Source organism: Elgaria multicarinata, chromosome 2 (genome assembly GCF_023053635.1).
Source record: "Elgaria multicarinata webbii isolate HBS135686 ecotype San Diego chromosome 2, rElgMul1.1.pri, whole genome shotgun sequence".
Taxonomy (NCBI): domain Eukaryota; kingdom Metazoa; phylum Chordata; class Lepidosauria; order Squamata; family Anguidae; genus Elgaria; species Elgaria multicarinata.
Genome location: NC_086172.1, coordinates 46,249,417 through 46,275,130, shown reverse-complemented (window position 1 = coordinate 46,275,130; position 25,714 = coordinate 46,249,417). Strand labels below are relative to the sequence as shown.

Here is a 25,714-nt window from a genome sequence, read left to right as displayed (position 1 = left end):
CGAGGGCTTGCAAGTTAGGCCTGCTGTGGCACATGGTTGCAGAAATACGCTGTGGCCAGACCATTTGTTTCTTCGCGCAAATATGTACAACTGAGTAAAATGCGTATATTTACATCACATAGGAGAATTGGATTATTTTTTGTTGTTTTAGATTTAGGCATAAACTGTACTGAAAGCGGATGACGATGCAGTACTTTAAGACAAAGTAATACTCTAAAGCCGTTTCCCTTCTTCATCTTCAGATTGTATTTAGGTACTATTTTTCTCCCCTGACTCTTTGACCTATGACTTGAATCAGCAGGCACCTCTGGCATGGGACACCTTGTTTGTTCCTTCTCCCTGATTGATGGCATGCTGTAATTGTGGTACTCCATATTAAGAATTAACCCGTGACACGAGAGATTGTTCAGTGAAGAGATCATCCCACCACCTTAGGTGACGGATTTGACTTAGACAAATCCCTAGGACGAAGATTAGTGTGTGTGCGTGCGTGCGTGCGTGCGTGCTTGGACTTAGTGGTAAGCATAAAAAAACAACGCACTGAGAATTCTTTAAAATTATTTTTGTATAAATTGCTGGCACAAGAGGGTCTGCCTCTTGTCAACAGAAGGTGTAACATTGCTTTTAAAAAAATCAGAGTCAACCTGAAGTAGAGACGTGGTGAAAAACTCTGCCTGATCATGTCACATTGATTTTTCGTGCATGTCCTAGAAGTCTAGCATGCCTTCATGCAAATTGCTTCTCTGTCCATATGCTACAGCAATATCAAGTAGTATAACACTTGGTCCTGGTAACCCCACCCTTTCCCTCCCACCATAACAGAAAACCCGTTTACAAAAATAGTCGCATATAATAGTAAACACCCTGCGATTTTTTTTTTAAAAAAATGATAAATTCACTTACACTGTGTGTGAGTGTGTGTAAAATATGGCAAATGTGGCAGTTGAAATACACACAGTGAAAACCCTTACTGAACTAAGTGTCTTGCAATATATTAACTACACAGGTTATAGCTTTTGCAAACCTTACTTTGAGCAGCCCTAATATCGCCCCTCTCTTCCACCACGTCAACTGCAGTGAGACCAGTAGCCTGTCACCCTGTTTTTCAGAACTACAGTCTGCTGACGATGGGTCACTGTCTTGTTTTAGGCACTGACCTTTGGAGAGATTTTTTTTAATATATATATATATATATTTATATATGTAATATATTTATAAAGTAAAAACAGATAGTTTGGCATAAATCTCCCAAGGGAGTCTTGCTGACAAATACATCCCTTTCAAAGGCTGTAAACAATTTTGCACACCGACAGAATTCAAACTCTGTTTCACTTTTTGCCAACCCTGCCATTTTTACCTTTGTAGTCTCTGTCTGTTTTGCCTTTTTCGTATTTCTCTTTGTCTGGCTTTGTAACACTATCATAGGAAGGTGGGGAGGTGGTGGATGAACTCTCGTCTGTCTTCTCTGGAGTGGAGTTCCCATTAGGAGTCATTTCTTTGATTGGCAGGACGTCCCCATCTTTGCATTTATCTTTATTATACAGAGAGGTCACTTTTTTAACTCTTTGTTTTAAAAGGAAACGCCTGAATGCCTGTTGAATTACAGTAGCAGATACCTCCTCTTGCTTCCGTTTCAGCGTAGTGGTAATTGGTTCATAGGAAACTTTGGAAGGATTGGCTTGCATGAACCGATCTTCCATTTGTACTCTGAGTAAGTCCATTTCCTCACTTTCTCCCAAAACACGCTTGGTAAAAGCAAACAAGATGTCAAGGCAGTGAATTCTGTCACCACTTACCATGGGCAGATCCATTGCGATAAGCGGAACATGGTTTGGTTTTGCAATTAGAAGAGGAGGATCCAGCGAAGCCGCAAAATCAGAGAGTTTACTATATTCTATGAACTGGGATGCATCTGGGTCAAACTTTTCCCAGACCTCATAGAACATTTCAAAGTCGTCCTCACTCAAGGGTTCAGCACTTTCTTCAGTCGCGACACTGAAGTTCTCCAAAATGACGGCAATATACATGTTGACGACTACTAAGAACGATATGATAATGTAGCTGACAAAGAAGAAAATCCCAACGGAGGGATTGCCGCAGTCTCCTTTGACGGAGCTTCCCGGGTGGTCTATCTCAGGGTCACAGTCGGGCGGCCCGCTGTTGAGAATGGGCGCTAGCAAGCCGTCCCAGCCAGCAGAGGTGGTGATTTGAAAGAGGCAGAGCATGCTGTTGCCAAAAGTTTCGAAGTTGAACAAGTCGTCAATTCCAACTTCTCTCTTCACGTAGGCGAAGTTGGACATTCCGAATATGGCGTAGATGAACATGACGAGGAAGAGGAGGAGACCAATGTTAAACAGGGCAGGAAGAGACATCATCAAGGCAAAGAGCAGAGTCCGGATCCCTTTAGCGCCCTTGATCAGACGCAGGATTCGACCTATCCTGGCAAGCCGGATCACTCGGAACAAGGTGGGCGACACAAAGTATTTTTCAATGATCTCCGCTAGGAACATACCTGCAAAATAAAAATATTAAAAGGCAACACTTGTTTTTTAGTCCTGATATTTGTTATTATTTAGGGAACTTGATTTGGCCATTAAACCCACAATACAGGCTATGAGTGTTAAAAAAACAAAACCTGAAGGAAAATTATTTCTTTCTTTTTTTATGATTTCTTGTACCTTATAGTCAGAGGGAAAGCGAACAGGAAGATTAACAATGAAGAAAAACAAAGATGTTGTTCAGACGACACGCTAAGCCACAGTGCTTAAACACTTTGAGCTAAACATTATGGCTTAGTGTGTCATATGAACCATTCCCAACCATGGCGGCTACATAACCACAATTTAAACACGCTCACTAACCATTTACTGCAAAAGAGTTAGCAGCCTAACCATGGCTTAGTGTGTCATCTGAACAGACCCAATCATACTCCAGACAGTCATTTGAACCCTGGTAAGCATAGGCTTTGATCAGCAGCCGCAGGGGAAAACAAGGAACACAGCCATAGCAGCAAGGTACTGTCTGGTCACCAGTAAGGTTCTTGAGCCTGCCAACAGTGAGGGAGTAGTAGTGACTTTTTTCTTGGCCAGAAGTACCAGGTAAGGCCTGTGCAGCACTGGTCTTTTCTTGTGACCCTGTTCAGGCAACATGCTAAGCTATGGTGATTATGCATTTTGAGCTAAACATTATGGCTTAGCGTGTCATGTGAACCATTCCTAACCATGGTGGCTACATAACCACTGTTTAAACACACTGATCCCGTTCAGACAACACGCTAAATCATGCTGCTTAACCACAAAATGGTTAACGGAATGCTTAACCATGGTTTACGGTGTTGTCTGACACACTTTTTCCCTAACCATCTGCCCCATTAACCACATTGTGGTTAGGCTCACTAAGGAAAACTAAACCACAAAAGGGTTAAAAGTGTTGTCTGCCAGCATTCTGCATGTGGTTAGCATTAATCACAACTGAATATGGTTAAGCTAACCACAAAGCCCAGAGTGTTGTCTGAACCAGGCCACTCACTAACCATTTGCTGAAAAAGCGGCCTAGCTATGGCTTAGCGTGTCGTATCAACAGGCCCTGTATTTGATTATTTGATCATCTTCAGTGAAAACCAATTTTATACAGGCATAGGCAACTTTTGAGGCTTTCTGCTGCAGTCCTGCTGGGAAGCGAGGCACATGGAGAGCGTTTCCAGCAGATCTGGGCCTCCGCACAACTCGTCAAACAGAATCCCAATTCTGCTGATATTTTAGAAGCGAGGTGGCAACCGTGGCAATCAGAGGCATGGTGGGTCACTGTCAGCCACAGGTTGCCCACTGCAGTTTTAAAGCAATTGAACTGAAAGCACAAAAAAACTTGGTAAAACTCTTTGTCTCGGAATTGCAATGTCTTTTCAAAAACATTCAAATAAATTGGTTTGTGTTACAGAAGAAGGTAAGTCAGATTGCATTTAGGATATGTGAGGATACAAATTAGTGGTCTCTCTAAGGCTTCATGCCACCCCCACCCCCGAATATTACCCATGTATAGGAAAAAGTGTTCTTGCATGTAGCTAACATATATGCATATATTTTGTAGTTTGTAAACACAACCGGATGTCACACCAAATGGTGCCTTCACATTGCATTTACACTGTGAAACAGACAGGTGCACATTCATTATTCACAAATATAGAGATGTGGTATAAACATTATTCTATTTCTGTGGGAAAATAGCTATGTGAAGGTGCTGTCTCCATGGAGATTTGATAGAAGACCTGCAGTCCACATAGGCCACGTGTTCAGCCCTATCCTTCCCTTACTAATCGGTGCTGCAGAAGCAGAGGACTGTAGGAGCATCTTGGAATACGCCATGCGCAGGGCCTCCACGCACAATAATGAAGTTGATCCCTTAACACCACACCAAGAGCTAACGTGTCTTAAGTGCATTTTAAAATGATGTTTTGAAATCAAATTGTCTGTTGTCTAGAAACCATTTTACCATCTTCATTAGCTGTAAACCGAAGCTTTGCATCATGCTGCTGCACTATTAGACAACCATATTGTCAAACCACAGGTAGTTCACATTCTGCAGAGGCTTTATGACCATCAGAAAAAAAAAGGGGGGGGCAAGATCAATTTTTCTTGCTGGATTAGGGCGAGTCCATGTCAATTAGTGTCCCGTTCGAGCAAGGTGCATAATTAGATTGCAAAACGTGTGTGCAGCCCAAATGCAGACTATGACGTTCTACTGCATTATACTGTGTTGTGAAGTTTGCTGTTAATGTTTATTAATGTAAGTATTTAAAAGGTTTGAAGTTATACTCACTATTTGTATTTACAGGATATGGGTAAGTATAGAGCCCTAGAGGGGGAGTGAGTGCCGGATGGAAGGAGAGTGCTGATTGGATGTTGGTGTGGAGTGCCTGGATTGGCTGTGAGAGAATGGGAGGAGTTGGAGGACAGTGTGTGTGTGTATATATGCTTCTGCTCACAGGGGAGGGGAGATTGAGTTAAGAGTTGAGAATTGAGTGGGGAGAGGCTAGAACTAGTTAAGGGTCTGCATGCTTTGTTATTTGGGGTGGAATTAGTTGGAGGGAAGGAGAATAGAGTAGCCCAGAAGGGGTGGAGTAGGCAGGAGAACCTTGAAGTATATGTTTGAAACGTTTAAGAGAAATACTGAACAGAAACCATTATGCATTGTGCCTTTGTAACCATCACGCTTTTGAAACTGAGGGAACCATTAAGCTTTTATACATGAAGCTACCATTTTGCATTACAAGTATTCAACTGGTGATTATTATTTCAGGAAATTTAGCACTATTCTGTAAGTGTCCAGAATTCTGGGAAAAAATTATCATAAAGGAGCAGTATAAGTTGTGGGGGGGGGGGTCATCACACAGACGTGCTTCTGGGTGGGTGGCATTTCGTGAGCTTCCCATCTGTAAAAGACAAGGTTATCTGGGGCACAAATTTCTAACTACACTGAAAAGCCGATGGGAACAGCACCCCAATGACCCCAACCATGTATGAGCTGATTCAAATGTAATAAACTACGTATCCTCTCCCCTCCCATCCCTGAATCACTCTGAATTATCTCCTGCCTCACACCATAATTTGCCATTACATCCAAACCAGCACATTCCAACTAAGGTTTGTAATTCTGGGTTGGAGGACAAGCGCAAACCATAATGGCAAAATATGGTTTATACTAAGTGGAAAATAAGTGAGAGATTAAGAGGGAAGAAAAAGAGAATACCCAACTTTTACCACCTTTCCACACAAGGCATTTACTGTGTGCTGGTGATTCTTCACAATAGTTTGTGGGTACTTTACATGATATTGTCATCTTCCAGGAGTCTCTGCCATGCTTTGCAGCAATTATAGCAAGGGTTGGTGGGGGTTTCTAACAAGGAAAATCTGGTATTTTTGTGAATGGTTGCATGAAACCCTGGTGTATTTGCACAATTCTGCTATATCACGGCATCACTTAGTGGATGTTTAATGGATGATACAGAAAGGCAGAGAAAGAAAAAAATATGAGTAAAGGAGCTGATTTTAATTCTATGAAAATTTGGAAGCAGAAATCTCAGTAAAGTGGCAGGTTAAAAGCCTCACGTAAAAAAAAGCCTTTAGTCTCACTCAGGTAACGCAGCAGGGTGAGAGGGAATAGCACCAATGGAAGTGATGCTCCAACCTCCAACCAACCAACCAACCAACCAACCCTCAGGTAACATCAAATCATCATTTGCCATTACATATGAACCAATCCTATTTCTGGATCAAAAATCTTATACACAAAACCTCTATTTAAATCCTTTAATTCAATACGCTCTAGTCCTCATTCATTCTTGGAAACAAATGTTGCTTACCTACAATGGAGAGAATGACAACTACAAAATCAAAAATGTTCCAGCCAATGGTGAAGTAATAATAACGGAGTGAAATCAGTTTGAGTACACATTCTCCGGTGAAAAGGATAATGAACACCAGGTTAATCCTAGATAAAATAGTTTCCATTTCTTTCGTTTGGTCATCCGTTTCCACCATCATGGTGACCATGTTAAGGCAGATAAGAATCATGATGCTGATGTCAAAGGCTTGTTTTGTTACAAAATCAAAGACCATGCCTTGGAATTTATTCTGTAAAAATAAAATAAAAAACCGAAAGTATTCATCACGTACAAATGTGCTAAAGTTTCTTTCTTTTGTAAAATCCCCACGCCTTCTTTCTTTGCAGGAAGAGACAATTAAATCTGCTTCCACTCTCTTGGCTTTTTGGGAACAATACTACAGCTTTTGCTTCTTTGAAAAATTCAGGATGTAACTGGAAAAGAAATCTACAGTCAGGCGTGTCATGAACCAAAATATTATACTATACTACTACCTATAGTTTCATTGTCCAGCTATAAACAACAGTAATTTCATCCTATATGATTTGAGTCAAAATGTTAGGGGTGAAAAACATGCTTTGGACATGTTTAAGAACAATAGCAGAAAGCAGCAGCAAGTAGGGAATGCCTTATCTTAAAAGGTATGAAGTAGAAAGAAATTCTTACCCCTGGTCTAGGTATAGGTTTTTGTGGCTTTTTAGAGCCTAATTTTTTCATTGCATTGTAGTACTTCTTCTGTTCCTCTGTCATAAAGATATCCTGTCCTCCAAAGTAAAGAAATGAAATAAAAACTAGTTACAACCATGCCAAGGGAAAGGCCCTCTCCCTTGTTGGCAACAAGGGAGAGGGGCTTTTCAGTGGTGTCCCCCCAATTATGGAATGATCTCCCTGATGAGGCTTGCCTGGCACCAACATTGTTATCTTTTCGGCGCTAGGTCAAGACTTTTCTCTTCTCCCAGGCATTTAACAGCATTTAACAACATATGCTAAGTTTATTTGTTTTTTAATGGACCCCAGAACTGTTGTTGTTTAAATGGATACTGTTGTTTTATACTGTTGATCTTATATTTGTGATGGTTTTTAAATTTTGTATACCTTTTTAAGGTTCACGTTTTTAACTTTTGTAATCCGCCTAGAGAGCTTCGGCTATGGGGCAGTATATAAATTTAATAAATAAATAAATACTGATTAATTTATGCTATGATTAGTGAACATGTTTGATCACACTCTGATAAAAGCACCCCACAATTTCAGGCCTTCCTGTTTGTTTCCGGGCACAATTCAAAGCGCTGCCCTTGTCTTTTAAGGCTCTGAATGGTCAGGGACTGGGAGATCTTAAGAGCCCATCTCTGTTTCTCTGCCTATATATTCCAACATCAGAAGACTTTCTCCATGTCCGCTTGCCATCCCAGAAATGCTGGGTGGGTACACAGGAAAGTTTTGTTTTATTCACAGCACCACAGATGCACGTGCAGGATATTGCCCATGAAAAATAAATGATATTATATTTACCACCCGAAAAGATTAAACCTTTTGGAAGCACAAACTTAGGAGAAACCAAATGGCAGCTTCTTATGTAGGTATTTGAAATAAATGGGAGGGGGAGCTCATTATTCTAACAGTTTAGGGTGATCTCCTCACACTGGTCAGGATTTAGGTTTGGCACTTTTATAGTTTTACTTCCAAACACCTAAAATACTTATCTTCTTTTTTTGCTGATTGAAGTTATCTATGATGACACCAATGAAAAGATTTAAGGTAAAAAATGACCCAAAGATGATGAAGATAACGAAATAAAGATACATGTACAGATTGTCCTCATAATAGGGCTGATCTTCTACCTACAAGCCATTAAAAAAAAATACAGTATCAGTATAGACACTAGACAGACAACAATCCATTTCCTTCCTAACACAACAATTTAACGTAAAGTAGAAAAAAAAATCCCACAACCTAGTATGCGTATTATGTCTATGGAAGCATTGACTTGTTTCAGACGACTTGACAGCCCACTGTGGGTTAATTAACCTTCAGGGCACCGCAGCATTGCCTTCCATCATTATGAATATGTAAGCCACAGCCAGAGGGTGCTATGGCTTGTCGTGTCATCCGAACCTAGGCAGTGTGGTTTATTTCAGGGTTAATCAACCCCCACATAAAACTCCAGCCGAAGCTTGCATATTTGTAATAGTGGCTGGCAGGGGCCTCAGCTCTTTGCAGGTAAATTAACCCATGATGGGATGTCGTCATATGCGAACTAGACCATTGTGTTGTAAACATTGGCTCGGAACTAGCATTTCCTCCTGGCAATGGGGGCACTTCCTGAGTGGAGTTCCTGCCAGGGTGCTTTGGCTGGAGGAAAGGGGTGGGTGGGCAGAGTCAATATTGCCTGATTCCCCCTTCCCTCTGCAGTTCCCAGTGCCACTTCCCAAGCTGTTCCTGAGTGTTCCCCTATTCCCTGGAGGATATTTTGAGAGGGATTAGAGGACTATAAGGAAAGGGGAAATTGGTGAAGATTGCACTTTTCCTGTTCTGCCAGGAGAATACTTCACTGGATAAGAAAGCTTTCCACTTCACTGGATAAGAAGCTTTCCACGGATGGATGGGACCTTCTTGTCCACAGGAGGCAGATTCTGGATCCAAAATGTTGAGCCAAGGCTTTGTTGTTGTTGTTGTTGTTTAGTTCATTAGCTTAATAGACCTTTGTGATGTTCACCTGTATGTTTTTTTAAATTACAATACTTCGATTGAAGGTATTACCAAACGGAATCCCAGAAGCTACTGAATGCAATAGACTCAAGAAATACTTACATCCCGTGAATCAACAGCTGCATACATAATGTCCATCCATCCTTTAAAAGTAGCCTATAAGTAAAATGCAAATATTAAGCAGAGTTATAAAGATACAGGGAGTTCAATTCAGTAAAAATAGAAATAAATGGGACTTAAGTTAGTCATAACTAATTTAGGTCCTATATATTTCAATGCGTCTGCTCTAAGTAGGACTAAGAGCATCATCAGACAGGAGGATTTTTTGCGTTTCCCTACTGTCGCTATGGCCTCTTACTGCTGTCCCACAATAGTGATGGTCTCTTTACATGGGGAAAGAAAGAGAAAGCCGCAACAAACACGTGGTTCATTCAGTGGGCATTTTTATTGTGCTGCTTTTCCTGCACACAGTCCTTTTTTTGTTTGTTTGTTTAAAGACAGATTAAAAGGAGCCCTATTGCAAAGGAAAAACAAGCAGAAGGAGCACACATGAGATGGACGGCATCGTCTAAAGGATGCGTGAACCTCCATAAGTGGGCAGTAACAAGCATGCGATAAAATGCCCGTCTGATGACGCTCAGAGTCCAGATCAAACTCGGGATTTAGATAACAGCCACAACATTAAATACTCCTACTTTTGCTACACGTATACAGGAAATTTTGATGCCAACATTTGGCAGAGGCTTTGTATCAATAACTTATATCTTACACTTTGATAGACTATGGAAAAACATGTGATCTGACATAAAGATCTTAGAGCTAGTGGAAGGGGGTGCAATAATGTTCCTTTGCTCCATGATGTGGCTCTGATACACTTCCTATGCAACAGCCACAGAAACTAAGCTATTAATTGCTTTTTTATGATGCACCTTAAGGATCATGAAAATGATCCCAGCTGCCTCCTAGTGGCGGACCAATCTTGCCCCAGCAAGCGGGGTAACTGGACAACTGTAATCTACTTGTGAGAGTTTGCATGCCTCTTTTGGTATTTGCCTTGGTAACATAACCCATGGCAGCTAAAGCAGCAGCCTTGGGTTAGCCAAATATTGCCTTCACAACTAGCTTTTCCAGTACACAAGCCATATGCATTCCATTACCATGACCCATCACAACTGATTCAATTGGGCCCCCATGTGGAGATCAGTCAAATTACTTCCATGTTGCAGTGTCTACCTTGCAGGTCTCTACCTCTTTTTGATCCCGAAACTTCCCCTCGCAAGCAATCGCTTCCTCAATCTTTGATTTCCCAACCTATTCCATTTCTGTTAACACATAGCATGACAGCTGTCTATTATTGTCCTGGTTCGCATGTAATGAGAAGACAATGTAGGAAAATTTCCCTGTGGGGTTTCTCAATGCAGTGGTGACCACCATTTTGGATATTCAACATCAAGCGGGGACACTCCATAGTTTTTTGTTATGTGCAAACCTGGTGAGGGTGGGTTGTTGGTTGGTTGACAAGCCACCTAGAACCCATGGGCTGTTTTAGAGTTGCGGGTGGCTTGTTAACCACCCCAACAGCCCATCCTCACCAGGTTCACATGTAACAACAATCTACAGCGTGCCCCACTGTGGCTAAAATAGTGTCATCCACCACACAAAAGCCCCACAGAGCAATTCACCCACAGTGGCTTCTCATTCTGGAGTGTCAGAAAAGGGCTGGGAAGAATTGTATTTATCAGCTGAATGCTATAACTTGGAAATCAAATCTCACTTTGCAAGATGAACATTTTTTAAATACAGGAATTGCCTAGAAAGCAGCGATTGTTAAACATGTGGCTTAAGTTACTGTGATAGAAATGAAATGGCATGCAGAATTAGGTCCTCTGTGGAACTCAATGTAGAACTCCCTGCTTGTTGATGTCAGGCAGGCACCGACATGGTTCAGTTTTTGGCAGCTGCTGAACACATCTTTATCGAAACAACCCTTCCCTGACTGACTAGCCACAATTTTCTTGCCATAATTTGACTTTAAATACTTTAATTCTGTATTTTGATTCTTCCTTTTCATTATTCATTGCTGGGGAACCCTATTACATATAGATCAGTATATAAATCCTGTAAATAAAGTAACATATCATTTGAAAACATCTCACATTTTTATAATACGAGGGCACAATGGTGAGTCACAAATTTACCCAATTTTGCTAATAATGCTGCTCATGTGATACTTATGTGCATTTATTTAGACGTTATATACTTTTATCAATGATTTTAAGGTGGTTTAAAAAATTAAAAGTAAAAAAACCAAACAAAAACCAAACCAATAAATACATACAAAACAACCAGCAGATAAAAAAAGAGAGAGAGAGTTTAAAATGCTTAAGATAATAAAACAGTATTTTTAAATGCCTGGGTAAATAACATTTTTTGGTCTGGTACCTAAAGATAGCTAAGTTGGTGCCAGGCGTACTGCCATAGCTGGGGAGTCACTGCTAAAATGTCTTCTCACTCATGTAACAAAGCTCACCTCTGATGGAGGTGGAGTTTAAAGAAGGGCGTCGCCAATGATGTAAATTTATTTGATCCAGATGCTCCTTCCATGTGCAGGAGCTCCAGTGTATACATGGACCTCCAATGTCTGCAAGGTCTGTCCCCTCTCCTGTAATACTGGGACCAGTTTCAGGCAAACACCACTAGAACACGTGTGGAACTATGGACTGGAGCCAAGGAAGCTGAAGGCATTACAAGGGGACTCTTTCATGCAGGGATGCAACGTGGAAAATTACTTACAACTTGAAGCAGGGCGAGATAACCAGCTCCAACATTGTCGAAGTTTACTTTTACATTTTTCCATCGGGCAGGCTGATTGTTGTTGATGAGCTCATCGCACTGAGTTTTATTGTCAACCTCGCTGATATTAAACATTTCACCCGTGGTGGTGTTAACGCAGTGGTAGAACTTGCCAGCAAACAGGTTGACGCCCATGATGCTGAAGATGAGCCAGAATATGAGACAAACTAGGAGTACATTCATGATGGAGGGGATCGCGCCTATGAGGGCATTAACAACCACCTAGTGTACACGTTGAGGGGGAAAAAGAAAGAACAAAGAAATCCTGATTGATATTTTACTGCTGAAGAATACAGCACCTAAACTTCTATTCACGCCTTTGCAACCCAACACTTAAGCTATTTTATGTATACTGTACATCTACATGTGGAAAAACAATGGATATTAAACAGAAAATCCTATTGTTAATGATAAAAAAAAGACGACAAAGAAGCAGAAACTAAACTCTACAAGGAAAGCAAGTAGGTGCAAAAAAGAAAAGAAAACCTGGTAGTGGCAAGATGGAATCATAAAATTTGTGTGCACTAGGGGGAAAAAGAGAGAGAGAGAGAGAGAAAAGTTAAATACCAAGAATATAAATCAAAGAATAATAAAACAAACTAGGACTTCAAATAAAGAATGGCTGAGAACAACAAATAAACAAAAGATAGGAAACTCTTGCCTGGACCTCAAGAGGTCAATAAAGTGGCAAGAAAATAAGCTTTGCAACATTGGCAAGACAACAGCACGTAACTTTACACCACCTCTTAAATAGCCTTTTAAACTTACAAAGTGTTATAGAGGGAGAAATGCACTTCTGTTAAATATAGCTAAGATATAATGGATTAATTCCTTAGCTAAATTCAACTCTTCCTTAGCAAAACATGCTGTGAATTGAGCTTGCTCTAAAATGAAGATGCACCTTCTGAGCCAACCCAAGATTTTATGTGCAAAGACCCATTTTTTTGTGTGGTTCTAGACAAGGTTTTTGTGGGTATTAATATTCAGACAATGGTTTGTATGCAATGTTAGTCTTACTCAGAGGACGACAACGTAGTGCCCGTGGACACCTTTCTTAGACATTCTTCTCGTACTTCTGATTTTTAAAAATAACATTTCTTTCTGGCAGCTGGATTGCTTCAAAGCAAAGTGAGGGCTTCTAGCTGCTCCAATCTTCCTTTCCCACATTGGGCCAGAGAAATGCTTAAGAAATTATAATGGTAGGTGGCTGCAAGCTGATGCTTTCCTCTGCAGTACGCCCATTTTGTGGAGGCGTCCAGGACAGTTTCTTAAATTGCTGAATATATATCCCTGACTCCATAAACGGTGCTTACCCTTGATCTAATTTATGTCCCATTCATTTCAGTGGGTCTACTCTAAGTAGGACTCACAGGCTAAACCTCCTCTCCCAACATAAAATCCAAGGGAGCGTGAGCAATAATTTCCAAGAGCACATTGCAAGGCAAACAAGGGAAAGCTTTGATGCAGCATTAGTTCAATACACGCATGGAGTGTCTTACAGCCATGCCCATCCTGGCAAGGTAAAAGTCCCTCCCACTCATGAGGCATCGAATGCTCCTGTCTGGAACACACATGGGGTTTACACGTTGCAACATGGCAGTTCCAAGGTGGCAGCTGCCCATGCTGCTTGCTAGGCCTTTTGGATGCCATCTGAACCCTTCTATTGTCTTGAGACCTCTATTATTCTTATTATTCTGCCTAGTACTGGGACTCAAGGTGGCTTTACAAATTGAAACAGGTACAGTTAAAACAGATATATACAAAAAAAATTTAAAAATTAAACATGCTACAATATTAAAACAACTAAAAACATTTAAAATACGAATAATTTCTTTTTAAAAAAACAAAATCCAATATATAAACAACACATATACAAAGGTCCCAACTACCACCCAAAGGCCAGCTGGAACAGAAAAGTTTTAGCCTGCCTCCGAAAACACACCAGGGAAGGAGCCAGCCTTGCTTCCCTGGGAAGGGAGTTCCAGAGCCCTGGGGCATTCACCGGGGCTCAGAGCTCTAGGTACTGAACAAGCCCTTTCTCATTTCTCACCCCCACCCAGGTGACAACCCAGGGTTGGAAAAAGGAACCTTGTATTGGTTCAAGGAATCTTTCAATTTCGGGATAGCTTCTTGACCACGGACCCATAACACACCCACACCCACATGCATAGTATCAGTGGATCACACTGATGTCGTAACACACTGTGGACCATCGCCACACATGCTCACCTTCATTCCACTGTTGAAGTGACAGTAGTAAGCCATCTTCATTATGACTTCTACTGTTTTCAAGTGATGCTCTTACAGAAAGCACACATCTTTCATTCAGTGCTTGCAAGCCTTGTCAGAAAGGTATATACAGGACTGTGTGTACGGTTGCAATTCCCTGGGAGCGCAGAATGAGGTGCTTGGGGCAGAATTTCTGGTTCTGCTGCTTACAAAAATATCCTTGACCATATGTAGCCAATCCCTGTCGAAAGCTCAGAAGCTACACAGGGTAGCTAAATAAGATTTCCAGTAGGGCTTCAGCTCCGCTCTTTGCTCCTATTTAGCTTCAGAATTTTAATTGTTGGGGGTGCATGTGTACACACAGCCCTGCAGACTCATATACACACACATACACACACATGCATGTAATAATTGTGGACTTAACACAATCCTGAAATTAATCACTTTAAGCAACATACATGCAAGGATCAAGATGGCTTAAATGGCTTATTCAGAGGACAACTTCCAAGAAGGTTGTAGAACTACAGGCTTTTTTTTTTTTAGAAATGATGATAGCTGCGGCATGCAGTAGGAAACAGTGCAGCATTTCAGCACGGATTTATCATTCCTTATTCTGCACGAAGAGCCCCTCTGCCATGCACACATTACTCCAGGTTCATTCACTGCTGTCTCACCCTCATGCCTTCAAATCGTGACAGGGCTCTCAACGGCCTCAAAGCTCTTAGCGTTCGAAGGGATTTAATGGCGCCAAGTTCAGAGTAGCCGAGGGCATTGGCCACTAAACTGACCAACGAAACCTGCCCAGAAAAGGAATAAAATACGTTACTGGAATTTTATTGGAATACAGATATAAAGAACAAGGGACTGCTATATATAGTCTTGATGTTCAGTGAGGATTCAGTGGAGCTCAGGTTCAGAACTTGTCTTCAAATTGTGGCTCAGGCTAGAATGGATGGACTAAGGTCAAAGAAAGAAGTGACAACCAGGGTGTGACCAACCAAGCCGAACACAGCCTAGCAAACCTCTCTTGTATACATAGGAACATAGAAAGCTGCCTTATACGGAGTCAGACCACTGATTCATCTAGCCTAGTACTGTCAACACTGACTGGCAGTGACTCTCCAGGGTTTCAGGTTACTTTTCCCTATCTGGAGATACCAGGGATTGAACCTGGGACATTCTGCATGCAAAGCATGTGGTATACCACTGAGCTATGGCTCCTGAAGAGGTGCTCGACAACCTTCCTGTTTTAGTAAGTCATGGTGGGTGGTAGTGTCGTCTGAAACTGGACTGCTTTCTGTAGGATGGCTTATTTTTCAGCAACAACCTCCCCCCCTGACAACCCATGGGTTGTTCTAGAGGTTGTTGGGACCCCGAAAAGTAGTAGTGTTGTCCGAACTCCTTTTACAGCCGAAAAGTACAAGGCTATTAACAAGGCTATTAACAAGCCATAAGTGTGCAATTGTAAAAGACCAACAACAAAATTATGAACACAATTGTGAAATACTCTGGGAATGAGGGGAAAAGCCTGATGCGTACACCCAAACCCACGGGGAATCCCCCCCTCCAGTGGTGAACAGAAAGGGGTCGCGGTTGGAGCGGGGATGGGATAGGATGAGTTCTGCTGCAAAGGACACTGGGATACTGGCTGGAAGACTGAGGGGGAAGCAGAGGGAGGACAAGCCAAAGTAATCCCAATCATCTGTCGGGCGTTCCGTGGGTTGTTCCGTGAACCCATACTGCGTAGCTTATTTGCAGGGTGACGTGTGAATGTGGCCAGAAGGTCTGAGGCAGATGTAGCTTGGTACGTGCTAAACACTGCTACTCCCTGACAGTTCAAGTGCAACTATTGCTGAGAGACTGAACAATCTGCAAAATGGCTGGAAAAGGAAGTGTAAGCCTGTTGAGTACAGGCCTCTGGTGGATCTCTGCAGGGAAATGTTTTTACTCCTGGCAGAACAGCCGAAGAAGCCTGAGGATGAAAAAGTCTGAGGGAGTTTTGTAAGGAAATAACTAAGAGGAAATCAGGAACAGAGGAAAACAGCTACCCAGAAGAGGTTCTGTGAGAAAGAACTGTGAAGGAAACCCAAGCATTACCTTCGTCCAACATTACCTGCAGCAGCAGCTCTGCAGCTAATATCCAGTCAGTGCAGGACTGATAGACTGGAGAGACCTACAGCTGCATTTAGACAACGGTAATTTCAGCAACCTCCCCCAAATTGGTGCTCTCTAGAGGTGTTGGGACTACTGGCCATGATGGCTGAGCATGCTTGGAATAGTAGTCCAAAACTTCTAGAGGGCACCAGATTGGGGAAGGATGAGGTTTAAGAGACTGAAGGCCTAATTGCCAGCTTGCTGCCAGTTCACAGGGGGGAAAAACCCAGCCACTTTAATAGACTTGGTATCCTCCAGTTACACTGAATTTTATTGGCTTACTTTTATATTGTATATATTTATTGTTCCTTTCAACTCTTCTTGTTTTTGTTAAATAAATTGTGAAAGGATTAGAGCTTTAAAGGAGGGCCTGTGGTTTTAGGCATAGAACAGATAATCTAATAGCTCTTAGCCTACTTGTTTTTTGAACCACCCAGAGAGCTTTGGCTATTGGGTGGTATAGAAATGTAATAAATAAAATAAATAATACTTGTTTCCCACATACCTTGATAGGAAATAGGAAATCTGTTAGGCAAGGGACACCATATGGGTCCTGCCATTATCCTCTTCAATTATCTGACTTCATCTATGAACCAAAGTCCTCTATCTGCTGCAGTAGGCCAAAGTGGTGTTACAGAAACAGGGCACATTTGCCCATCCAAACCAGGCCTAGCCGTACTTAGTTTCCAAACAGTACTGCTCCCGGTTTTTGAGGGCCCTGGGTCTCTCCCTCAAACTTCTCAACACCATTGTCACCTGCTGCTATTGCTCCTCTTCCTCTTTCTCATCAAGCAAGGCTCTAACCCTTGTAGAACCTGCAAAATTAAGCAAATTTGCAGCCCCTGTTCTTCCTATTCATTTTGTGAGAAACTATCCTGCTCCCGCCTATCAGTATTTTAGCCAATGAATGAAGTCATATCAATGACTGGCGCATTCACTGTCTGGACAAAGAAATTCCTGGTTCACTTTTTAGTCTTTTTCTTTGGTCTTAAATAATGGGAATGATTGCTGCCACATAAAAAACCCACCACCACTACACATTTAGAAACCCAGGAATTTAGTGTAGCTGTGATTGGGCATTAGTATGCCACTGCAAGTCCAGTCCAGATCTGGCTCCTCACACCTTAATTTATATTGCAAAGTAATGATTCATTAAAGCGATTTATTATTTGTTCAGTCAGCCATACTTATTGGTTGAATAAATAAATAAAAGCCATTGTATGTATGTATGTATGTATGTAGATAGATAAAGCGATTGTTATTGAGAATAACGCTGCCTCAGATAATACATAAGACTTTATAGTATCCCCCCGCCCCGTAATCTGTTAAGAAGTAAATCCTACTGTCAACTCTTCCCTAATGTGATAAAGTATTATTTCTTGGTTTGTAAGGTGGATTTAAATATTATTGGAGAATTGCACTTACTAGATTATAGGTGTAACTTGTGAAACATGCTAATCTATAGTCTAATTCTGTTGGCAAATACTGGCAGAAACATGTAAATATATACTCAGAAAAGCAGCTCTTTTAACATAGAATCTTCAAAAGTATTAAAATAACATTACAGCTGTAATTCTATACACATTTATCTGGGAGTAACTCCCATTGAACACAATGGGTGCTCTGAGTAGAGATGCATATGATTGCACATAGAGAAAGCAATCCTATGGTTTCTGGAGAGGATTCCAAGGACCACAGGATTCTTTGGAGTCCCCCAGCAAGGCTGTAAACACCTTGGAAGGGGGATTCTGGAATCCAATCCCTCTCTCTTGCAGCCACCATGGAAAGAACCGTGCCACCTGCTTTCCAAGGTTGCAACAGCAACCTAAGAAGATCTCAGTGAGGTATAAAATGAGGTGTTGCAGTGGGCAGGGAGGGGAGAGAAGAGGCCAAGATATGAGAAATCCTATGGCTTCTCCAGCCCCCTCCCCGCAGCATGACTACTCTAGTCCAGCTCAAAGCCCAGTCTAGAGGAAAATTTACAGCATCCAAGAGTCCCATGTTCGGACAACACGATAGTCAATGGTGGGTTAATAGTCAACTCCATGTTTGATTATTGAGGGGGTACTCCCCACACGACATGATTGTTATAAACCGTGAGGTGGATTAAGGCCAGCATGGAGTTGACTATTAGTCAACAGTGTATTTGATTGACACATCCCTCACCTTCTCTCACCTCAGTCCTCCCACTGGTATCCCATCAGCCATTGCGCTTTCTGTTGGCTGGACTAGAGCTGCAGCTGCCACTTTGGTCACTCTTGCCAGGGCACTCTGTAGTCGCCAAAAATAACCAACTGTGTACGATGAAATAGTCAACGGTGCCCGACACGCTATACAATAACCAACAATTGCTCAAATAATCAATTCTGCACAGTGTTGGTTATTGGTGTTGACTATTTCAGCCGAATAACCAACTGTGGTGTGAAAAAGTCCCAAAAGACACCACAATAACCCACTGTTGGTTATCGTGTCGTCTGAACCCAGTCTTTATTTTTGTAGGTGCTTAATTGTGCTTCTCAAGTAATTTTCTATCACTTACTCTTTGAACCATTTAGCAAATATTTGCAGCTAAAAACCTAAAAACCATATTTACGCATACCTAGAGTTGACCTATTGAAACGAGTGGGAGTAGAGTTAGTCATAACAAACGTAGCTTCCGTTGATTTCAACGGGTCTACTCTAAGAATGTCTAAAACTGGATAAAGCCTTTGGAGTTCATTAAGGAGTTTTTTTTTTTTTTTAATGGGAATGGTTGTATCCCACAAGTACTTACATCAACAATGAGGAAATCCAGCCAGCACCAGGCATTGGTGAAATACATCTGAAAGCCATAAGCCACCCACTTCAGAAGCATCTCCAGAATGAAGATGTACGTGAAGACCTTGTCAGCATATTCCAGCATGGTCTTGATCGTCTTGCGCTGCTCAATATATATGTCTTCAAAAGCCTGGATGAGGCGGGGGGGGCGGGGAAAATAGGAAGGAATTGTTGCATTATCATTCACAACAGTAAGCCATATATTTAAAATGCTCAGAAGTGTAAAAAAAAAAAAATACTTCTTCACTTCCTACTTAACATATTACCAAAGAATTACCAAGAGAACAAACAGTTTTTATTTCATTTTTCTTTTCCTTCATTTTATTTTTTGAGGGCATAACTCAATTATGAGTTATAATTATATTTTAAAAAGCTATTTTAAAAATACAAGACTATCTGTGGGTGGCTATTGTTTGTCAAACATTTTCAAATCTGAAAATACACTACATACTTGCCAATATACATGCTATAATATCCATTTAAACATCTTTGATGCTACAAACATTTTAAGGAAAAGTTAGATTTTATATATATTTTGCTCACCAGAGCACCACTGCTGAGGAGAATCATAAATACAATGAACGACTCAAACCAGTTGTGTTCAACTATGCTGTAGCAGGTTTTCCTAAAATTCCACCAGATTTTTCCTTTGCCATCTTCTATACTCACTTGACAACATGGGAACTTCTTGATGCAGCCTGTTTGCAACAATATCAAACTGTTAAATATTGGAATAAATTTGGTTTGATCTTTGACTATTATTATTTTTTACTTTACTCCAAGGAGTTCAGGTCTGTAAACATGGGGTTACCCTACTTTATCCTCACAATAACTCTGTAAGGTGAGAGGACAGCTGCTGTTACGGCTTAACATTAATAGCCGTATCCACAATCTATGAAGTGCTGAATGAAGCATAGGATTTTAAGGCAACCAATTTTGCTGCAGTGGCAAAGAAAGCACATCTAAGCACACTTGTATTTGGCTACGGAAGGAAACTAACTGGTGGCAGCTGTCCATCATTTGTGCATTGGTCACACGGGATAAAGCGTATGCAGCAGGATGCATGCACTTTCTGTCCCAGAAGTAATTCCCATGTAGTACATTTCAATCAGGATCCAAGGAACCAGACAATTAGTTCCACACAGCCCAGGGGGCTATGTGATTGTGTTTCTCAAAAAGCAGCCCCAAATGGACATAAGTGCACTGCTTCTGAAATTGAGGTGACTTTCAAAAGCAGATGGTGATATGACCGGAAGGTCTGAGGTTCAAGGCAGGGGGGAGTGCTTATGTGTGTGTGTTAAAAATCCCACTGGGCATGTCCAAATCTTTGGGTGCATCTTAAAATTGGTCTTTGGATCTGCATTCTCATCTTGTGTGAATCAACCCTAAGGGTGAAACTATAAGTTACTGTTGTGTGTTTCTTTCCCCTGATAGAGTTGGTTGTTGTTGTTTTCCTTCCTGAAAAGCAGTATTGGAGGATGCTATCGGGAGATGAAGAACCCTGGAGAGATAGGAAGGAGGCTACTTACTCTTTCTCTTTCTGCCATTTATCCACTCAATTCCTCTCTCAAGCTGCTTTCTCTCAACTATGGAAAAATGGCTCTTTCTGCGGGTGAGAAAACAGCTGGATGGGTGGGAACAGCTTGCAATGGAACAAAGGGCAGGGAGGGAAAGAGTTAAGCAGCCGGCCTTAATGTCGTGTTTCCCAAGACCTTCTGCCTTCTTGGGAGACAATAACAAGGTCCGCTAAGTAATCCACAAAGCTTTACTCAAGCAATAAACATCCCTTCCCACCTGAAGAGAGTCTAATCTCTAGGAACTTTCCTCTAGGAAAAACTATGCAAACTAAGTGAGGCAATTGTCCTTTCAAGAAGAAGGGAAAGCCCTTTCCCAAAATACCTTAACTTCAGAGAGACTGGGTGTGAGGCAGCTTCTGAGATGCCAGCTGGGCCAACTTTCTCTCACCTTCCTTTAGCTCCACCCGTTTTAGTCTGCGGCATACTCTAGGATCAGCTAACCTCTCCATGCCCTCCCCTTCGGAAGAATACTGGCTTCCCACTGACTGTGTGTTGTTTACCCTTGAGGAGATAAGCTCTGGAGAAGGTTAATTCCCAGCTGATGAAGAGCTCGTGAGAGCTGCCTCCTCCACTGGTATAATCTGCCATGTTTCTGGCGCCGTCTCCTCTACTTCAGAGTCACCTGAAACACCTTACCCCAACCCAAGGGGAGCAGGGCTAGACATGACACTTAATTCTGCCACTCTTGTGGTGGCAGCTTCTACGGCTGCATTTGAGTTTTTCAAAAAGTCCCCCTTCCCCTGCCAATTGCATGTAACATGTGGTTTGTTCCTAAACTGGCCTAATTTGTGGGGGACATCTGAAAACACACAAAGCTGGAAGAAGGACCAAAGCCATATAATTATAAAGATCTCACTACTAGTGCTTTGGACATGGTGCGGCTCTGCAAGTAACAAAACCAGTTAACAAAACCCAATAGAACGGCCTGGTCCTAGGAAGCTGGCTCAGGGAGACCCTTAATTTGTAAATATGGATCTTTTCTGTCCTTGTTACCTTCTGTAAAACAGGCTTCAGGTTCAAGAGCCTCTTCAGGTTCAATCTCTGCCTGTTCGCCCTCTCCAGGTGGGGCAATGTCAACTGTGCTGCCTTCGGATGAGCTCGTTGCATTTAGCTTCTGAAAATAAAATCCCACAGAAAAGGTTTTCCCCCCCGTAAGTCTATGCCACACTCAAAAGGAGATACGGATGCACGTCTTTACTCTTCCATTTTATATCAGTAATACAGAGCAGCAAGTTGTTTAATATGAAAAAAGGCATAGCATTCATGCTGCCACTGTATTTTTGTTCGCTCGTAAGTGACCTGAATGTTTTCTTATAACAAACACTGTAGGAACAGATCTGTGAATAACAATCCCGAAGTATAGTGGAGGGGTGGGGGCTGGATATAACAGGAAGGATCCAATACGGACCTACCACTGGTTCCCAGTCTGCAATTGGCCGGCCCTGGAGGTGGGTGTGCAGCCCTTACCTCCAGTGACGGTGATGTAGCGCTCCCAGGGGCAAGCTCCCAAATGACTGGAAATGCACGTTTCTGGACGGTGCAATCTGCCCCTTCCAGGAACTTGCATTTGTGGTCGTTTAGGTGCTTGCTACATTGTTACTGCTGGCAGTAGGAACTGCCAATTGTAGGTTCCCGTAGGCTCCTACCCAGTATTTGTAAGGTCTTTCACTTTATTATTTATTTATTACATTTCTATACCGGCCTATAGCCAAAGCTGTCTTACATTAAACACAACACTAACTGTTATTCCTTTCCACATGAAAAATGCAGACTTCATGACTATCCTCATGTCTGCTTAATGTTATATTGGAATATGGAGAGAGAAATGGCCTGTTGTCCATGTTGAAATTCCTTGTTAATTTCATATGGAGTAAATTAGCAAATTAATTTTTAAATAGTCCTATAATGTACCATTTGAATCCACTTAATCCTAGGACCAGGCGTGGCTCCTGGCAGAGTGATTTCTTTTCACTCCCTCTGTTTGGGAGCAACAGCACACTGTTGTTGGAGGCAGCAGAGCAGCCAAAGGGCAGTGAGAGGGCTGTTCCTGCTGCCTCCGGATCCCTACCCAATGCCCACACACACACAATTCAGCGCTTATTGCTTGAGACATTAGGGTGTGCCTGGGCACACCTGGCACAGCCCTTGCACACACCTATAGTTTGAACATTATAGAACACATTAATTTTCAGACATTCGACTGGGGGGTGACTCAGAGAAGCAGGATCAGATGTGCCCAATTTCCATGCTTTGGTTTAAGGTCTGAAATAATGTGAGAATAAGAAGTTTGTCAGGTTGTCTTACATTCTGAGCACCTGCAGTGGAGACAACTGAATCATGGCTCTAACCATTTTATTAAAAACTTCATGAACAGAATTAAATTTGAGTTGAAGATGAACAAGTTTATCAGTCACTTTAGCAAAGCCATTTTTCATGAACCAATAGAGAAAGTTTAATACAGGTAGGTTTTATACTGTTTTTATAATTTTTCATCAATAATTTTGTAATTAATGACAAAACCTAACTGCTTACATAACCAAGGGATGGGGAAATAGGCACTAAGATCCATATTTTCCTATTCTAGAATCAACCTGATCTCTACAATCTTGATATAAATGCAACCACTTGTTTAAACATACAAGTGCACATATGCCTAGGATATCATATAAATTGAGCTTCCAATGAGAATTACAGCAATATAATCTTTATAATCCAGACTACATGTAGTCTTTATAATCCAGACAACATGCCCATTGAAATCAGTGGGGCAACTAAGTCATGGCTATCTTAAATCCCATTGAAATAAATGGGTCTACTCTAAGTTTGCCAGCATCTAAGTCCAACCAAGAGTATATCGTTGGTGTAGCATATAAATATGCATAAGCTTTACTTTATATATGGCTGCCAGAGGTTCTAGGTAGTATCAGTTTTATTAACTTCTTTTTTAATATCGGGGCCCTGTCCATCCTCCCGTCTGGCTTCTGCAAGCCTAGATATGTGCGTAGGGGGAATTGGCTTAGGACTCAATGGAGCCCTCATTCCTCCTCTCATTCCTCAGCTGGATGGTGCTTAATGAAATCCCCATCCTTTCAATAGTGAAATGCAGCAGTAGCAACAGGTAATATTATTTCCTAACAGATAAATGAAAATATACCTTGACTGCAAGCATACTGATCCTAGTTTACACAAGGAAGTAAGACTTGAGAGATCATTTCTTATTATACTGGATTTCTTAACCAATTATCATTTTTAAAGATTCCTTCCTTCCTGCCACTTCAATGTTGAGCTGCTAGTGCAAAGAACAATTTGCAGCTGAACATCATGAAGAAGATTCTTCAGCACGCAGTGAGGAAGATGTTACGTGTTTCGTTAACCTGGATAAGCTATAAGCAAAATGCCTTCTTTTGTTATTTGTCTGATGATAACCATTAAAATCAATAAAAAAAATAAACCATGGGCTTAGGCAAAATCTACAAGCACTAAAATACAATGGCTCCATAAGATATAGCAGAAAATTAGGCATTCCCACTATTTCAATGAGCTGAGATGATAGTCAGGCTCATGCATTCCTCCTTCCTTTCTCCTGCTCTTTTGCATGAGATCAGAAGCTTTTGCTTTCAGTTTTAAACAAACCATAGTTCCCAGTAACATTCAGGGAACTGTGGTTTGTTTAAAACTGGACCAAATGCTTCTGAATTCTTCCTCTAGGGAGGGAAATATGAGGATAACAGAAGGGGAAGTGCACAATCCTGAGATTTGTTGAAACTCGTATATGAAGTAAGAAACCCATGATTCCCTGTTATGTTGAACAATGTGAGCATTCTTATTGGCTCCAGTGGGACGTAGTGCATCATTAAACAGTAGCAAAATCAGCCCAATGTTTCAATATCTCTACTGATTCTAAGCAAGTATACAACTATACTTTTAACAAAAATAAACCCAACATCATAATTTTTTTTTAAAAAAGAGAAAACTATAGTTCCTAAGACACAGAAAATAACGACAGTCTATGACTATATGATTTACACAATAATTGTTACATAAAAATGAACAGCCTGAGAACGGTTATCAGACCATTTTCTCTTAGAGGCCATTGTGCACTCATGGGGAGGAAACGTCTTATTATCTGCAAGGAACACACTAGAAAGCATTTCTGGATGATGCAGCATTCCCAAGGCCTGAATCAGCAAAACAACATGCTTGACTAGAGCAGAAGCCTGTGCAATACTAGTGAAACTGCACCAAGAAAAGAAAAAAGAAAAAGAAACCCAACTTCTTCTTTTTTTAAAAAAAAAAGATGGTCTGTAAAAAATAATTTGAATTATAAACATTGAATAGTACATCATTTCATCTGAACTCGCATAGATGGCAATAGGACAACCACTTGAGCAGTGTCTTTTGGATTTTAATGCATCTCTTGATTTTAGCCCCGCATAATCACAATCAACACAAGCTTTGCCCAACAGCATGTTAATGGGCCCATTTCTATTGTTACAGCATTCACTTAAGGCCCAGTCTTGCTCTCATTTGATTTTGCTTCATGTTGTTTCAACGGGAGCAGGAGCAGGCCACTTATACAAATGTTAAAGCTTTACAAACCGCTTCATGATTCAGGTGACATTAAAATAAACAAAGGGATTCAGCCATTATAAATTATCAGGAATAAGTCAGCTTGAAGTACTGTTTGAGCGTTCTAAATAGCTCCATGACTTCAACAAACTCTCAATTACCAATCGCCGTCACATTTCAGCCACGTCACTGTGTTTTTTTGTGTTTTTTTTAAGGTTTTAATTGCATACAGTGCAAAACAAAAATGTTTCTTATTGTCTTGTTAAAGCCTTTTCCTGAACTTTTGGACTAGCTAGAATATCTCTCAATTTGTAGGCTGATGACATTTCTATTTCTATTCCAAGACTGAAAAGATAGCTGCTCTCAACCACAACTTACTTAAAGACCACAAGGTTTAGGTTAATGCTTTAACTCAAAATAGCAATTA

General features: G+C 41.2%; 1 protein-coding gene across 2 annotated transcripts in view; it reads right to left on the bottom strand.

The window, feature by feature from the left end:
- Positions 1–1,238: 1,238 nt before the first annotated feature.
- Positions 1,239–25,714, bottom strand: part of LOC134392277 (sodium channel protein type 3 subunit alpha) — a 62,913-nt gene continuing 38,437 nt past the window's right edge. For both annotated transcript variants that reach the window (XM_063116463.1, XM_063116462.1), the window contains exons 17-26: positions 21,712–21,832; positions 19,685–19,839; positions 19,098–19,271; positions 14,845–14,967; positions 11,882–12,163; positions 9,191–9,244; positions 8,083–8,220; positions 7,046–7,150; positions 6,359–6,629; positions 1,239–2,512 (exon numbers count right to left, since the gene is read on the bottom strand). In XM_063116463.1, the coding sequence (XP_062972533.1) occupies positions 1,329–2,512; positions 6,359–6,629; positions 7,046–7,150; positions 8,083–8,220; positions 9,191–9,244; positions 11,882–12,163; positions 14,845–14,967; positions 19,098–19,271; positions 19,685–19,839; positions 21,712–21,832 (2,607 nt within the window). In that variant the 3' untranslated portion in view covers positions 1,239–1,328. The remainder of the gene's footprint in view (positions 2,513–6,358; positions 6,630–7,045; positions 7,151–8,082; positions 8,221–9,190; positions 9,245–11,881; positions 12,164–14,844; positions 14,968–19,097; positions 19,272–19,684; positions 19,840–21,711; positions 21,833–25,714) is intronic.